The sequence below is a fragment of the Pecten maximus genome, chromosome 11, assembly GCF_902652985.1.
Source record: "Pecten maximus chromosome 11, xPecMax1.1, whole genome shotgun sequence".
Classification (NCBI taxonomy): domain Eukaryota; kingdom Metazoa; phylum Mollusca; class Bivalvia; order Pectinida; family Pectinidae; genus Pecten; species Pecten maximus.
Window position 1 is genome coordinate 22,359,830 of NC_047025.1, and position 19,108 is coordinate 22,378,937.

Here is a 19,108-nt window from a genome sequence, read left to right on the forward strand (position 1 = left end):
ACCCAGGGCGGTTGTTGTGGAGTTAATACACACCGCGGTGCGGTGTGTGGGGTTTAATACATACCCAGGGGCGGTTTGTGGGTTTTACATGTAATACCTTCCCAGGGCGTGTTGTGTGGGGTTTAATACCTACCCAGGGCGGTTTTGTGTGGGTTTCACATGTAATACCTACCCAGGGCGGTTTTATGGGGTTTACTACCATACCCTGGCGGGTTGTGTTGGGTTTAATACCACCAGGGCGGGTGTGGTGGGTTTAATACCTACCCAGGGCGATTGTGGTGGGGTACGATCACTAACCCCAGGGCGGGTTGTGTGGGGTTTCATACACACCCGGGCGGGTTTGTGTTGGGTTTAATACATCCAGGCGGGTTGTGTTGGGTTTAATACCTACCAACAGGGTGGTTTGTGTTGTTTTTTATACATACCCAGGGGTTTGTGGGGTTTAATACCTACCCAGGGCGGTTGTGTGGGGTTAATCCTACCCAGGGGGTTTGTGTGGGGTTATAATACCTACCCAGGGCGGGTTGTGTGGGGTTTAATACCTACCCAGGAGCGGTTGTGTGGGGTTTATACTACCCAGGGCGTGTTGTGTGGGTTTAATACTACCCAGGGCGGGTTGTGTGGGTTTAATACCTACCCAGGGGGTTGTGTGGGGTTAATACACCCAGGCGGGTTGTGTGGGGTTTATACCTACCCAGGGCGGGTTGTGTGGGTTTAATACACACCCAGGCGGGTTGTGTGGGTTTAATACCTACCCGGGCGGGTTGTGTGGGGTTTAATACACACCCAGGGCGGTTGTGTGGGTTTAATACCTACCCAGGGCGGGTTGTGTGGGTTATACCTACCCAGGGCGGGTTGTGTGGGGTTATAACCTACCCAGGGCGGGTTGTTGGGGTTTAATACACCCAGGGCGGGTTGTGTGGGTTTAATACATACCCAGGGCGGGTTGTGTGGGGTTTAATACATACCCAGGGCGGGTTGTGTGGGGTTTAATACCTACCCAGGGCGGGTTGTGTGGGGTTTAATACCTACCCTGGGCGGGTTGTGTGGGGTTTAATACCTACCCAGGGTGGTTTGTGTGGGGTTTAATACCTACCCAGGGTGGTTTGTGTGGGGTTTAATACCTACCCAGGGCGGGTTGTGTGGGGTTTAATACATACCCAGGGCGGGTTGTGTGGGGTTTAATACCTACCCAGGACGGGTTGTGTGGGGTTTAATACACACCCAGGGCGGGTTGTGTGGGGTTTAATACCTACCCAGGGCGGGTTGTGTGGGGTTTAATACCTACCCAGGACGGGTTGTGTGGGGTTTAATACACACCCAGGGACGGGTTGTGTGGGGTTTAATACACACCCAGGGCGGGTTGTGTGGGGTTTAATACACACCCAGGGCGGGTTGTGTTGGGTTTAATACACACCCAGGGCGGGTTGTGTGGGGTTAATACCTACCCAGGGCGGGTTGTGTGGGGTTTAATACACACCCAGGGCGGGTTGTGTTGGGTTTAATACACTACCTCCGGGCGGGGTTGTGTGGGTTTAATACCTACCCAGGGACGGGTGTGTGGGGTTTAATACACACCAGGGACGGGTCCCGTGTGTGGGGTTTAATACACACCAGGGGCGGGTTGTGGGGGTGTAATACACACCCAGGGCTGGTTGTGTTGGTTTAATACACACCCAGGGAGGGTTGTGTGGGGTTTATACCTACCAGGGCGGGTTGTGTGGGGTTTAATACCTACCCAGGGCGGGGTTGTGTGGGGTTTAATACCTACCCAGGGCGGGTGTGTGGGGTTTAATACCTACCCAGGGCGGGTTGTGTGGGTTTAATACCTACCCAGGGGGTTGTGTGGGGTTTAATACCTACCTAGGGAGGGTTGTGTGGGGTTTAATCATAACCCAGGGCGGTTTGTGTGGGTTTAATACCTACCTAGGGCGGGTTGTGTGGGGTTTAATACATACCCAGGGCGGGTTGTGTGGGGTTAAGACCCTACCCAGGGCGGGTTGTGTGGGGTTACTATCCCTACCCAGGGCGGGTTGTGTGGGGTTTAATACCTACCCAGGGTGGTTGTGTGGGGTTTAATACATACCCAGGGCGGGTTGTGTGGGGTTTAATACATACCCAGGGCGGGTTGTGTGGGGTTTAATACCTACCCAGGGCGGGTTGTGTGGGGTTTAATACCTACCCAGGGCGGGTTGTGTGGGGTTTAATACCTACCCAGGGTGGTTTGTGTGGGGTTTAATACCTACCCAGGGTGGGTTGTGTGGGGTTTAATACCTACCCAGGGCGGGTTGTGTGGGGTTTAATACATACCCAGGGCGGGTTGTGTGGGGTTTAATACCTACCCAGGACGGGTTGTGTGGGGTTTAATACACACCCAGGGCGGGTTGTGTGGGGTTTAATACCTACCCAGGGTGGTTTGTGTGGGGTTTAATACCTACCCAGGGTGGTTTGTGTGGGGTTTAATACCTACCCAGGGCGGGTTGTGTGGGGTTTAATACATACCCAGGGCGGGTTGTGTGGGGTTTAATACCTACCCAGGGCGGGTTGTGGTGGGGTTTAATACACACCCAGGGCGGGTTGTGTGGGGTTTTAATACCTACCCAGGGCGGGTTGTGTGGGGTTTAATACCTACCCAGGGCGGGTTGTGTGGGGTTTAATACCTACCCAGGGCGGGTTGTGTGGGGTTTAATACTACCCAGGGCGGGTTGTGTGGGGTTTAATACACTACCCAGGGCGGGTTGTGTTGGGTTTAATACACTACCAGGGCGGGTTTGTGGGGTTTAATACCTACCCAGGGCGGGTTGTGTGGGGTTTAATACCTACCCAGGGCGGGTTGTGTGGGGTTAATCCTACCAGGGTTTGGGTAATACTACCAGGGGTTTGTGTGGGGTTTAATCCTACCAGGGGGTTGTGTGGTTTAATACTACCAGGGGTTGTGTGGGTTAATACCACCAGGACGGGTTGTGTGGTTTATAACCAGGCGGTTTGTGGGTTATACCTCCAGGCGGGTTGTGTGGGTAATCACCCAGGCGGTTGTGTGGGGTTAAACACCCAGGGGGTTGTGGGTTATACACCAGGCGGTTGTGTGGGGTTTATCCACCAGGGCGGTGTGTGGTTTAATAACCCAGGGGGTTGTGGGGGTTTAATACCTACCCAGGCGTGTGGGTATACCCCAGGGCGGTTGTGTGGGGTAATACCTACCAGGGGGTTGTGGGTTTATACACCAGGGGTGTGTGGGTTAACACAGGGGGTTGTGTGGGTTTATATACAGGGGGTTGTGGGTTAATACACCCAGGCGGGTTGTGTGGGTTTATAACCCAGGCGGTCCTGGGCGGGTTGTGTGGGGTTTAATACACACCCAGGGCGGGTTGTGTGGGGTTTAATACGTACACAGGGCGGGTTGTGTGGGGTTTAATACGTACACAGGGCGGGTTGTGTGGGGTTTAATACGTACACAGGGCGGGTTGTGTTGGGTTTAATACCTACCCAGGGTGGGTTGTGTGGGGTTTAATACACACCCAGGGCGGGTTGTGTGGGGTTTAATACATACCCAGGGCGGGTTGTGTGGGGTTTACATGTAATACCTACCCAGGGCGGGTTGTGTGGGGTTTAATACCTACCCAGGGCGGGTTGTGTTGGGTTTAATACCTACCCAGGGTGGGTTGTGTGGGGTTTACATGTAATACCTACCCAGGGCGGGTTGTGTGGGGTTTAATACCTACCCAGGGCGGGTTGTGTGGGGTTTAATACATACCCAGGGCGGGTTGTGTTGGGTTTAATACATACCCAGGGCGGGTTGTGTTGGGTTTAATACCTACCCAGGGTGGGTTGTGTGGGGTTTAATACACACCCAGGGCGGGTTGTGTGGGGTTTAATACCTACCCAGGGCGGGTTGTGTGGGGTTTAATACCTACCCAGGGCGGGTTGTGTGGGGTTTACATGTAATACCTACCTAGGGCGGGTTGTGCTTCTTAGGAAGCCGATATCATGGTTTACGTGGTTTAAAAATTGAGAACGGAATACCTTTATCTAAATATTAACTTACAACCGTCTAGGTTATCTGAAGTCTATACATTTAGATTGAAACACGATTAATAGTTTGATTTTTTTGAGAGGATGACGTCCTAGTGTCATGACCTTGTGCTACATTTAACATCTACATGCACCATGCCCATGATGTATATGATTAATGTATATCATTTTGTATTGTTATCAGATTAAAATGATCCCTTTGATATTTGCCTAGTTCATCAATTTGACATTTGCGTTGCAGGTCCATGAATTTACATAATATTTTATAGATAACCTATAAAATTCGGACATTTTCATCGTCTCTCGAAATAATACACCCACGAATGAATACTGCTATCTGGTTTACTTTGGTTATCATAATTAATATCTTAATATAGATATAGGTGAGTGTAGGGTACAGCTGACGGGCAAATATAAAGGTGTATGAAATTCGTCCAAGGTCTCTAAGGTCTATGTGATAAGTGGGATACTGTAACAAACTAGTTGACATACAAACATGGCCAGGCTCTACTCACTTCTCGTCGTATTTGGGGTTGGTTTGGCTCTGTGTGGCGCGACCGATCCACCACAAGACGACGATTGTCCGAACTTCGACGAATGGTTCTTTTCAAACAACCAAACGTACGAAAATCACCCGATTGAGTTCGAAAACCCTCTACCGAAATGGCTTCGTGGGACGCTGGTCAGTATACTTAGTGAACTTCTTTTGAAGTTTTTTTTTTTTTGATTTAACAAAAACACTGAAATTACATTGTTACCGCTTTTGAGAGATGAGCATGAACTGCTGTTTTTTTTTTTTTTTTTTTTTTTAATTTGGAACTTTTTATTTTTCCAAGAATTTTTTTCCCAACAATGCAATTACAAGTCATGTACAATATCACTTCAAATGCTCACCATCACATTCATCCATACATCTCATTCTTTTTTTTTAAACGGATACTAGTAATTTATTGGAGATAAAACTAAGGTATTTTTGTTCTGTATTCATAGTAGTTATTATTACTTATACATTTTGTAGTTTTTATTTTCCTTTCACTTATATTTGATACAGTATAGTAATTGTTTTATATATTATCATGTACATCTATTGATAAATGGATCAAATTTGTCTTTAGCACTGTAACTACATTGTCTGAAAGAAAGGAAAGTGATAGGACAGAAAAAAAAGAGTAGAAAGCGGTTTAATGCATTGTGAGGAACAACGGGGCACCAACCCCCGGGGCCATATTGACGGAAAAATAAAATGATTTTCATCTTGGAAAATAAAAGAATAAATAAACAAATAAAAAGCAGAGGTTTCTGATTGCAGGGGCCGGGGTTCAACTCCCGCCTGCTGAGCGATATATCTATATTTTTTATAAATATATTTGTTTATATAATAATATATCTATTTATGTTCCTTAGAAGATATATACGAGTATATATCACTTGTGCAATTATAGATATTATAATTCATATTTGCTTGGAATGTAAATGGTCTTATAACACAAACAATAGTAAGGTCTTCATTAGGCCTAACGATATATTTTGGCTTAAATCCAGAATTATTCACCAAACTGATGTATTTATTAAGTAAAATTTCAAAATTTTTAAAAGCCTCTGTACATGATATGATCTTCATACGGTAATTTTGAATATCTTTGATTTATACAAATTCAGTAATTGATTGAGTCTATACAAGCCTTGGTACGTGTGTGTGTGTGTATGTGTGAGAACGTTACGTATTGTACATTTTTTGATGATGAAAAAACTGATTAAAAAGCAAATTAAAAAAACAAAGTCTGAAATATTGCTATTCAAGTAAGCGTGGTATTGAACAATTGTAATCATGGTTATAAATGTCACATACTCATGTAAGGGTTTAAAGTTTCCTATATCATTTGCTTTTAAGCAAAGGGGGAAGGAGGGGGGGGGGGGGGGGGGGGGGGGACTCTTAGGAGAGATGAAATACCTTAACAGCTCGGCCATGTTCGATGCCACTTTTGCCATCGGTAGACTTATGACCCGTTTATTGACAAAAGATACCATGTACCCTTTCCATGCAATAACTGAATCAGAATATAGCGGGCTTCCTTCGAACTTAGTAGTGCTACGCCAAGTTCTTCATTCGGTGACAGGAATGACGATGGCAGGAATGACGGCTGATAGGAATGATGGTGACAAGAATGTTGGTGATAAGAATGGCGATGACAAGAAGGACGATGACAGGAATGACGGTGACAAGAATGACGATGACAAGAATGGTGGTGACAGGAATGACGGTGACAAGAATGACGATGACAAGAATGTTGGTGACAAGAATGATGGTGATAAGAATGACGGTGACAGGAATGGCGGGTGATAGGAATGACGGTGACAGGAATAACTGTGACAGGAATGACTGTAACACGAATGGTGGTGACAGGAATAACGGTGACAAGAATGGCTGTGACAGGAATGACGGTGACAAGAATGACGGTGACAGAAACGAAGATGACAGGAATGATGGTGACAGGAATGACGGTGACAAGAATGGCGGTAACAAGAATGATGGTGACAGGAATGACGGTAACAAGAACGATGGTGACAGGAATGATGGTGACAGGAATGATGGTGACAGGAATGACGGTGACAGGAATGATGGTGACAGGAATGACGGTGACAGAAATGACGGTGACAGGAATGACAGTGACAGGAATAACGGTGACAGAAACGACGGTGACAGGAATGACTGTGACAGGAATGACGGTGACAGGAATGACGGTGACAGGAATGACTGTGACAGGAATGATGGTGATGAGAATGACGATGACAAGAATGGTGGTGACAGGAATGACGATGACAAGAATGTTGGTGATCAGAATGACGATGACAAGAAGGACGATGACAGGAATGACGGTGACAAGAATGACGATGACAAGAATGATGGTGACAAGAATGACTGTGACAGGAATGACGGTGATAAGAATGACGATGACAGAAACGACGGTGACAGGAATGACGGTGACAAGAATGACGATGACCAGAATGGTGGTGACAGGAATGACGGTGACAAGAATGACGATGACAGGAATGATGGTGACAGGAATGACGATGACAAGAATGATGGTGACAGGAATGACGGTGACAGAAATGACGGTGACAGGAATGACGATGACAAGAATGATGGTGACAGGAATAACGGTGACAGAAACGACGGTGACAGGAATGACAGTGACAGGAATAACGGTGACAGAAACGACGATGACAAGAATGACGGTGAAAAGAATGGTGGTGACAAGAATGACGGTGACAGGAATGACGGTGACAAGAATGACTGTGACAGGAATGACGGTGACAGGAATGACGGTGACAAGAATGACGGTGACAGGAATGACGGTGACAGGAATGCGATTACAGGAAGGACGGTGACAAGAATAACGGCGATAAGAATAACAATCGTAATTTGCTAAGTGTAGCACCAAGGTAGTTATCGCAACGAAAACTAGTACCAACAGTCAGCCTTTTATTAGTCCGTTAATACGGAACAATAACAATGTTGGTCAAAATGAACTCATATGTTAATGGTTTATCAATGAATAGATTAGACAAAAACTTATGTAAAAAGCTAACATATCACTGTCTCAGAAATGGCGGTACCTTGTGCGCGTTGAGATATATCTGGTGTTGCAGAGGTTAAACAGTTTTAAATCATCCTAAAAAAATTCATGTTGATGTTATGAGATCTGTGAAAACCCGAAATACTAGGCTACTACTGAAAACGCCATTCATTTAGATCGCTCGAAATCACGGTAAATAAAGTTAGTGGTAAGAGATAAAAAGTCCCTACCAGGAAATGGTTAGGGTGAGGGACAGGACGCGCGGACGTAGAATTCGTTTGCTGAATTAACTGATAGAATTAGAAGTAAAGCGTACGCTGATTACACAAATAAACAAATATAAATCGTTAAGGCGATTATTAGGAATAGGACGTTCGAAAATGGCAACTGTAAAGGAAAAGATAAACGATAATGGCGTTTTAAGGGAAGGAAGCGCGGATAAAACTGGCAGGGCGCGTTCGAATATAGCATTCTAAAAGTGACATAATTTAAAATAAGTTCGATACTTCTGTAGGTGTTACTCTGTAAAATACGTATTGGTCATTATGTTATCGTGTATGTTTTCGATAATATCTGTACTACATTGTATGTTGATGTCTATTGTGAAGACTATCATATGGCTGTATTACAGATAAGGAATGGAGCAGGACAAGTGGAAATGGGTAACAGGAAATTCGTCAACTTCTTCGATGGCTTTGCAAAACTGAACAGCTGGAGGTTTCCAGGCAATGGATCCGCTTTCTTTACCACGAAATTCATCCAATCTAAGGTGTATACCGAATCCGTCGCTAAGAATGACATTGCACCTTTTCTAACTTTTGAAGGTGTCGTTCCACCGTTCGGAGAAATTGAGCGATACGAATCCTTCTTGCTGAATATGGACAACACTGTCGTTAATGTATTTAACTACTCCAACAAGATAGTAGCCATGAACGACATCTGGAAGGTGTATGAAGTTAATCCTCTTACATTGGATACTATCGGCGTGGTGAACCCACCAACACCACCGACCAAGTATTCCAACTTAGCCCGGCTTAATGTAATGTCAACTGCTCATCCCGTGAAAGAATACGGCACGCCGCACACGTTTGACATCCTCAACACGTTCAGTCTTATTCCTGGAATGAAGGAACGGTTGTCGGTGGTTCGAGTTACTTCGCTTGCAGGGCGCGAACTAGTCGCAGAATGGGAAATCGACAGAACGTCCTACATGCACTCGTTCTCTGTCACTCCAAATTACGTTGTACTGCTTGCTGCGCCTTACTATGTGAACATGAACGACATGCTCAAGTACGCTTCCGTTGTTGGCGGGATGGCGTGGAACGCTCAAGATAACGCTACGTTCTATGTCGTAGAAATCAAAACAGGAAAGGTTCACACGCTTGTTACTGGAAACGTCTTCGTAGTTCATCATATTAATGCATTCGAAAGTCCTGACGGTAAAATCGTTTTAGATGTTCCAGCACAACCAAACCCATACGCCTTTTCATTGTACGACTTAGCATACATTCATAACAAGACCGCTAGAGTCAACCTGATTGCCAAACCCGTTTTGACGCGTTACACTTTAGACTTGAAGACCAAAAATGTTCAGCGCGTTTCTTTTGAAAGTGGACCAAAGGCTCCTTGTGTCAGCGCCTTAGAAATGCCCGTGTTCAACGAGAACTACCGCCATGGGAACTACTGTTACATCTATGGCCAGGTTATCAACTATAACGGGAAGGGCTTCAGTCACATCGCTCTCGTCAAAAAGGATGTGTGCAACAACGCCGGAGACCTTATGTATACCGCACCCCACCAGTACCTTACAGAACCCTGGTTCGTCCCTATGCCTGGAGGCAAGGATGAAGACGACGGCGTGTTGGTGGCGTCAGCTTTCGACGGGGACAAGAAGGCCAGTTACCTACTAATGCTCGACCCTAAAACCATGACAGTGATTAACCGATCCTACATGCCCACACGAATACCTTTCAACTTCCATGGCAGGTTTTTTGATGCCGTGTACTAAGCAAAACGCCAGAAGTGTGTCCATCAGGATGATCCTGAACGGCAGTGCAGTCTTTCGTCTTTAATACATTTTAGTATTCTAAAGGATCTTAGTATCTGTTTAAAAAATAAAACTGAGAAAAAAAATAGTCTGCTTTATTTTTCCAAGGTACATAATCGGTTAGTTAGTTAGGTAGTTAGTAAGTTTGTTAGTTAGTTATGGATTCTGAACGGCCCATCAAATGATAAGGTCATTTGGATAAAAAAAAACAGTGAAAAAAGGCTTAGATTCGATAAACAGGAATTTATCTTTCGCAAGCGAATCAGTAAACTTACTACGTTCAACCTAGATACATCTAAATGCCTGGAATAAGAACATAATTTAAAGAGTCTAAACAAATAGTATAAAAAAGGTCACAGAAGTTTAATATCCAAAAGTAACTTAACAAAATACGTTCATGTATTGACACACAAATACAGCAGTGGCTACAAATCTATAATGAGGATATACTATCTCTGACCTAGGTTTATTGTGCCCTTTCTGTTTTTGTTTGCTTGTTTTCATTTAATTATACTCTTATTCCAATTACAGTAATGCCTTTTTGATAAAGTTTAATTAAATATGTAATACAACGACCACATAATTTATTTTGGTGGAATTAAAGTGTAGCTGTGGATGTATAAATGTGAATGTTTATCTTTACTCGTGTATTTTTTATATGTCATGTTTTGAAAACTAAATTTAAAAATGAATAAAAAATTGATTTTAAACAATGGTGAGTTAAGATGAATGAGCACACACGAAAAATTAAACAAACGAGACATGTAAAATTCACGAAAAAATAGTTGAAAATGAAAAAGTCGCTATGGCTACTCAAGTCTGAACGTGAATTAATACATGTATTCATTTGTAATAGGATCTACCAGTGATCATATAGACTATATAATTGTACGTTGGCCTCTTTGTTGCCGGAGTATCTCTTACGAGTAATAATGCGAAACTTTCCATCATATTTCAGCTTATTTCTCAGCTCATTTGAGCATACGAAATTGTCAAACCGTACAGTTCCCACATGTGACATCGCTTATACTGAACTTTGTCTAAACAACGTTAACTCTTCGCGCACGATAGTTTGAATGATGGGGAAATGTGGACTCAAAGAGGAAGGTTCACTTAAAACATTGTTATTGTATCTTATTCTCAAGTGATTGTATTCCTTCAAAAGTAGCTACAATAAGACCTAACGATAAGCCATGGTTTGACTCCGATTTGAGACGTGAAATTAGGAAAAGGGACAGATTAATGCAAAAATATAAATCCAACCGCACTCCTTACAATTTGAACAACTTTAGGAAACACCGAAATAGAGTCAATAATCTAAAGAAAAGGAAGAAAGACATGTTTTATGCGGACATAAATGGTTTATTAGACAATTATAATAATTCGAATCCCAAAAACTTTTGGAAACTTGTACGTAGACTTACTAAAACATCTGATATATCAAATGCTATTCCACCTTTGAGGAGTGCGGCTGGAAATCTTGAAATGGACGATAACATTAAGACGAATATACTAAATGACTACTTTGCTTCTATATCTACAATAGACGACACTGGGACTGACATTCCGACAGCAGAAACAAGAACTGACTCTAGAATCTCTGACATACCCTTCAACATAAATGATATTATTGACATACTAAAAGCCTTAAAAGTGGTAAAGCTGTAGGAAACGATACAATAAGTCACATTATGCTTAAAAGTACTGCTATCTCAGTAGCTTATCCTCTGTCTCTAATCTTTCGTACTTCTTTGGAGACTGGGTCTTTCCCTACACAATGGAAACATGCTCTAGTGATGCCTATTTTTAAAAAGGGAGATAAGCAAGATCCTTCCAATTATAGGCCAATATCATTACTTTGTACTATAGGTAAAGTTTTTGAACGACTCATTGCTAAATATTTACATAATTACCTGTTAGAAAATTCTTTAATTTATAAATATCAGTCAGGCTTCCAACCAGGCCATTCTACAGTTCATCAGCTAATTGAAATCTATCAAAAAATATGTGACAACCTGGAAAAAAAACAACCTACCTGTCTAGTTTTCTGTGATATTTCCAAGGCATTCGACAGAGTGTGGCATAGGGGACTTGAAGTGAAACTAGCTAGCTATGGTATATCAGGTAAATTACTCAACTGGTTAATGGATTACGTGTCACATAGAAAACAGCAGGTATTTTTTGGGAATAGCAAATCACTAGTTAAGTCTACAAACGCAGGGGTACCCCAGGGCTCGGTGCTTGGACCTCTTTTGTTCATTATATACATTAATGATATAACAGATAATATAGAAAGCCTTTCAAAACTTTTCGCGGATGATACTTCTCTTTTATGCTCTGATAAATCCCCGCAGGTTATTGAACAGAAAATCAATAGTGATCTTTTAAATATTCAATCGTGGGCAAGTAAATGGTTGGTCAAGTTCAATCCTGCAAAAACTGAAGCGTTGCTTATCTCTAATACAGAACTGGATCATATTATCGAAATAAATTTTAACAATATAAATATTGAATTTGTTGACTACCATAAGCATCTAGGAGTATATATAGATTCTAATTGTAAATGGAGCAGTCATATACAACATATTTGTAAAACAGTAGCGATGCAATTAGGTGTCCTCCGTAAATTGAAATATATCCTAAATAGAAGAACATTAAATATAATATATAGATCCTTTATTCTCCCTGTTTTAGAATATTGTTGTGAACTTTGGGACGGTTGTTCGATTGCTGACGCCGACAGTTCAGAAAAATTACAGCTAGAAGCTTGCCGAATTATCACTGGTCTACCTTCATATACAAGCAGAACATCCCTGTATGCTGAAACTGGATGGGAACCTTTATCCCAACGGCGTTCCCGTCGAAAACTCCAATTGTTCTATAAAATACACAATAACATTACTCCTGAATATCTAAATACTCTACTCCCGCCCATTGTTGCTGATCATTCTGAACATAATCTTCGCAATGCAGAAAACTATATCTTGCCTAAGAACAGATTGGAATCTTCTAACCTATCTTTTTTCCCCTCAACAATTAGACAGTGGAATCAATTACCCTTAGATATTCGGCACATTGTTTCATTTTTTAACCTTTAAAAATTCCATTCGTAATTCTGAGCTACCACAGGTACCAAATTCGTTTTGATATGGTAAACGTAAAACTAATATCTTACATACACGGTTAAGAAATCGGGCTAGTACATTAAGAAATCATTTATTTAGAGCCAACCTTATTACTGATCAACGTTGTCATTGTGGCTTTCCTATTGAAAATACCCACCACTTCTTCTTTGATTGTAATACTTATGCGGAACAAAGAATTACACTATTCCGTCATCTAAACCGCTATATTCCTCTCAACGTAAATCTACTTCTTTTTGGAGACACGACTCTTTCTGAGCAAGAAAATGAATTGATTTTTATGCACACTCAGCAATTTATCAATAACTCTAACAGATTCTAACTCCTAACATCCCCCCCCCCCCCCCCTTCTCTCTCTCTCTCCCTTCTCTCTTTGATAAGTTTTTAAAAAATCTGAAAGTATTATAAGTTTACTTGTATTTGGTCTTTTCCGACGTCGGCGGCAACAGAGAAACGAATATACAAGAAAGTACGGAATGACCAGGAGGACGCTAACCAAGGCACGGGAAGTGATGGACATAAGTAAAAGTTGTGAGCATCGAATAGTGCTAGAATTAACTTTTGCCGTCGGTGTCGGAAAGTATTACTCACATTATATATGTACATAATATTGAATAATAAATAAGACGCTCCCCTCCCCCCCCCCCCCCCCCCTCTCCCTCTCTCTCTTCCTCTCTCTCTCCCTCTCTCTCATGATGTTTTTTTCCACGTGTGACTGTATGATAGTGTGAGATAATGTATTTTAGTATTGTAAATACGCCATCTTGAATTTTGTAAATATATACAGTTTTATTGTAAGGAAAGGGCTTTGTATAAGTTGAAAAACTTGTGCCCGATCCTATTGTTTAAAGACAATAAAATATGTTTAATCAAAAAATCTTATTCTCCCAATCCCGATCTTCTGACCTGCTCTAAATCTGCGGCAGGTTTAACTGTTGTGTATGTCTGTACGTCTGTGACATCATTGTCACAGGTTTAACTGTTGTGTATGTCTGCACGTCTGTGACATCATTGTCACAGGTTTAACTGATGTGTATGTCTGCACGTCTGTGACATCATTGTCACAGGTTTAACTGTTGTGTATGTCTGCACGTCTGTGACATCATTGTCACAGGTTTAACTGTTGTGTATGTCTGCACGTCTGTGACATCATTGTCACAGGTTTAACTGTTGTGTATGTCTGCACGTCTGTGACATCATTGTCACAGGTTTAACTGTTGTGTATGTCTGCACGTCTGTGACATCATTGTCACAGGTTTAACTGTTGTGTATGTCTGCACGTCTGTGACATCATTGTCACAGGTTTAACTGTTGTGTATGTCTGCACGTCTGTGACATCATTGTCACAGGTTTAACTGTTGTGTATGTCTGCACGTCTGTGACATTGTCAGCATCGTCGGTACCCACGTGACATGTCTTCCTATCTCCAATCAATTCGTTGGGGCGGTTGCACAAAAAGTCTCGTATTCATGAACAAAATCCAGTAATCTTTCGGAAAGAAATCTGACTAATCGGAAACGTCGTTTTATATTCTCGTTGGTTATCTTGGCAAGATGGGTTCGACCATCTTGATATGTCTCCTCTATTTTCTAAAAAAAACAACAGACATAGATTCAATTAGAAGCATTTTGATTGGTCGATAAAATATGAATACATGTATTAATTGTTTGACACTATATACTATGGTGTTCCGTTAGGGCCAAATTATCAATATCGCTCCTTCGCTCCTTCGACCTAAACGCGAAGGAGCGAAGGAGCGAAAACACGATGGCGAAGGAGCGAAGAAGCGAAGGAGCGAAGGAGCGAAAATACGATGGTGAAGGAGCGATGGAACTTCGCTCCTTCGCCATCGTGTTTTCTCTCCTTCACCATCGTATTTTCGCTCCTTCGCGTTCGGATGTTCGTTGGAGGTATACATAGTTTCGAAAAGCGTCCGTTTTTTTCCATTCCCTGATTGATGTTCAGTGGTTTTAGAAATTAGAAAAATGTCTCTAGTACACTATATATTGATATACGACATCATTTTAATGAATTAAGTTGCACAAAATTGACCTACAAGGACTACCAATTCATGTGCATACATGTATATTTGAATGTACACAACTTTAAGTTTCAAAATTAATTTTGTGCTCGATTTTTTTTTATTCTGAATGAGAATAATAGTGCAAAGAACATGAACAAAATGTAATCGATCACCACAATGAAATACATATAGCTTTCAAACATTCAGAAATCTTACTTTTCTATCTACATGCATGATTTGATATTTAATTAAAAATATTACTCTACTTGCATGTATAGTAATTACGACCATATATTATATTTAGAAACGCTGATATAGTCACGTGACGCCACCAGAAAGTTTAAAAACAGTCATTTCAGAATAACACCACCTATATAAGTATATATATCCCCTCCAACTATAATGAATTATTGATTATGTAGTGTAAGGTACCTTCCAGCAGCTATGCCATGCTCCGGCATCCCAAAACCTGTCCACTCCCATCGATTTCCTCCTTTTGATGAAGCCTTAAATACCTTTTTACATGTTTTACATAAGAAAAGAAATAATTACGCAAACACTAAATTTGAGTTAAATATTTTTGTTATATCGGTTAATCAACACTTTTGATTCAGTGAGTTTTAGCGCTATTTTTCTGTCGACTTTCAGTACAGTTTTCCCCTAGACAATAAAAAAGTTGTTTTCCAAATACTTCAGTGGTACATGTATTTTCCCAAATGGAAAACAGTTATAAGATAACTACTAAGTATATTAAACTGAAAGTGAAATGAAGTGTGGGCGGAGAGAAGTTTTCATAAATAGTTTGGTTCATTGAGCCACTTTTTCAACTTTAAGATGGATAAGATACATATATACATACAATAGGATCAGTCGAAATACTAAAAGACGTGGAACATACTATTGGAGAGATTGTATATTAACCTTAATAGCGGTGACAATTTCACTTAATCTCCAATTTCCCCGTTTCTTGAGACCAGGATTCTTTAAACGTCTCTTCAGGGTACGGTAGCTGCAAACTCATTTGGAATACTTATGCATACATCACATCAAATAAAATAAATAAATTACTCTCCACCGAACTTCCGAACGCGAAGGAGCGAAGGAGCGAAAATACGATGGCGAAGGAGCGAAAATACGATGGCGAAGGAGCGATGTATCGTTCCTTCGCCATCGTGTTTTCGCTCCTTCGCTCCTTCGCCATCGTGTTTTCGCTCCTTCGCTCCTTCGCCATCGTGTTTTCGGTCCTTCGCTCCTTCGCCATCGTGTTTTCGGTCCTTCGCTCCTTCGCCATCGTGTTTTCGGTCCTTCGCTCCTTCGCCATCGTGTTTTCGGTCCTTCGCTCCTTCGCGTTTAGGTCGAAGGAGCGAAGGAACGATATTGAAAATTTGGCCCTAACGGAACACCATAATATACACTGTACAACGAAAACCTTGATATCAGATGGAATTTAGTATTAATGACAAATTGGCTTGCTCTGTTGCTTGATTGTCACTCTCGCTGATAGCGCTATCCAATTAATATTTTTAGATATAAAATGACAGGCGTTCAAATGTTCCTTAAATACGGTTAAAACTGAAAACAATTACGGAATAATTTTGAATATCACTTACGCTATACACTACACACATTATATTTTAATATGATATTAACGTATTAGGTTTATTGATTAATTATAGATACTAAGCATTTACAGGGCTGAATATTAAAAGCTCACATGTGAATAGCTAGGAACACTGCAACTGTAAGTCCACGCGAATACACGCATAAATTCAAACAATTATAAAAACAACATTACATCGGGACAAGACATTAAAACATACTTCCTGGAAAATACGTGTCCGTCTAAAGTATCCGTATTAAACGGTGGTTTAGTATACCTACATCTTCTTGACGTTTATTGGGTTTAAAAGAGAAGTATTCAATAACGGAAACGCATTGATGAGTTTCAAGACGATCGCTCAATCGAGTAGGACACAGTTGTAGGATTATTGGGGTTTCGTCAATGCAAGGGGGATAACCCCTGATAAATCTTCTGGAAAGTGAATTGGTTTGAAAAGTGTTACACCCTCGGCATCAACAATTTCCAGTTTCCTAGTCTATTTCACAAACCTTATTTGTCTCAGTACTTCAAATGAAACATACCCTGTGTAAATTCATTAAATGTAATATTTTCTTCCTTCCACTTTCCAATACCGGTACTCAAGCCTAATCCCGTTATAATTGTGGACCACAATTTGTATGTTTCTGAATAATCGGTTATTGTTGATTTCATAGATATGACACAGATAAACATTTGCTTGGAACAAAGTGATGTGTCATCAAATGGCTTTATTACTTTTAAAACCCCACCATTATCGTTATTATAGATTGAAAGCATCATAAACAAGAGGCCCATGGGCCTTAACGGTCACCTGAGATTTGAAATATTTCAGTTTATTTAAAGAGGCTTGCCCGCAGAGAGATCAGAAAAATTGGCTAATAGAAAAAGATTTTTTACACATGACAGATTGTTGGAATTGTTGAGTTTTTCATTTTATTTTCCTTATAAAACGCTGAAAAGTGATATTAAAACCTCATTTTTAAATATTATTTATTTAATCGCAACCCGCAATAAGTCTAATTTGATTGACACATCAAAGAAACAAGCACGTGCACAGTGCCGCACAGTGATAACTTCAAAGGCAGCGGCGATTTACAAAGAAGATTTGCCGTTATATTCCATACATTTCCCTCTCAGGTTGAGTTTTAAAACGTCTTTTAAATACATATTCTGTAATTGTTTTCAAGAAATAAAGTCGGAAAGCCTCTAATTTTGTCACATAGAAACGTGTACTGAAGTTTATTTAGTGATCGGAGATGTGCCGTTTACCGGTCCGTCTGCGGGGCGGGTAAGCCTCTTTAATTGACCCTTTTTGACCCTTTTTTTTGCCCCCCCCCCCCCCCCCCCCCCCCCCCCCGCCTATCAGCCCCAAGGGGTCAGTCAGGGCCAACATATGCATATTATCAAACTTTCATTCCATGCCGACAATGTTAACCAGAATGAATTCCAATAGAAATCAAAACAAATCAGTCAAAAATGTGATTTCCCTATATAAACTATAGTAAAATTTACCCCCTCCCCAGGGGCAATCTTGTGACCCCAGGGTCATGAAATTTAAAATTTCAATAAAGCACCATAAGACCCTTCAAACTATAAAGAGTATTTGATTCCACCTTATTTCAGTCTTGAGAAGAAGATTTTTGAAATTTCAGTCAATTTGACCCTTTTTAGCCCCGTCCATCAGCCCCGGGGGGTCAGGCAGGGCCAACATGTGCATGCCATCAAACTGTCATCCCATGCTGACAATGTTTGCAAAATTAGAATGAATTCCAAAGCAAATAAAACAAATAAAAGTCAAAAATATTATTTCCCTATATAAACTATAGTAAAGTTTACCCCCTCCCCAGGGGCAAACGTGAAACCCCTGGGTCATGAAATTTACAATTTTGGTAAAGCACCTTAAGACCCTTCCATCTATGAAGAGTGTTTGATTCCAGCATATCTGAGAGTAGAGAAGAAGATTTTCGAAGTTTTAGTCAATTTGACCCTTAATGGCCCCGCCCCTCAGGCCCCTGTGGGGTGGGGACCATATAATTTACAATTTTGGTTGACCTCTAGCCATAGAAGCTTCCTGCCAAATTTCATAGAATTTAGTTTGTGGGTTTTGGAGAAGAAGTCGAAAATGTAAATTGTTTACGGACGCACGACGGACGACGGACGACGCACGACGACGGACAAAAGGGGATTAGAATAGGTCACTTGAGACTTTGTCTCAGGTTACCTAAATAACAAATAACCAAAAAGATTCGTTTCCCAAGAGTCATTTATCTTGACATATGAAGATGTTGAAAAGAAACACCATGGATACAGATATTGTCGTGTTACTGTTTCGGTTTAGTTTGAGGAGTGTCTGAGAGTTTAGTTTGAGGAGTGTCTGAGGGTTTAGTTTGAGGAGTGTCTGAGAGTTTAGTTTGAGGAGTGTCTGAGAGTTTAGTTTGAGGAGTGTCTGAGAGTTTAGTTTGAGGAGTGTCTGAGAGTTTAGTTTGAGGAGTGTCTGAGGGTTTAGTTTGATGAGTGTCTGAGAGTTTAGTTTGAGGAGTGTCTGAGAGTTTAGTTTGCTGAGTGTCTGAGAGTTTAGTTTGATGAGTGTCTGAGAGTTTAGTTTGAGAAGTGTCTGAGAGTTTAGTTTGAGGAGTGTCTGAGAGTTTAGTTTGAGGAGTGTCTGAGAGTTTAGTTTGAGGAGTG

At 41.4% G+C, this 19,108-nt stretch overlaps 1 protein-coding gene across 1 annotated transcript; it reads left to right on the forward strand.

Annotated features, from left to right (window-relative positions):
• The first annotated feature begins 4,484 nt into the window (after window positions 1-4,484).
• LOC117338261 (beta,beta-carotene 15,15'-dioxygenase-like) lies at window positions 4,485-10,118 on the forward strand. Its single transcript, XM_033899533.1, has 2 exons — window positions 4,485-4,714; window positions 8,242-10,118. Exons 1-2 carry the CDS (start codon window positions 4,529-4,531, stop codon window positions 9,616-9,618), a joined length of 1,563 nt encoding a protein of 520 aa, XP_033755424.1. The 5' UTR covers window positions 4,485-4,528; the 3' UTR covers window positions 9,619-10,118.
• Window positions 10,119-19,108: the final 8,990 nt, after the last annotated feature.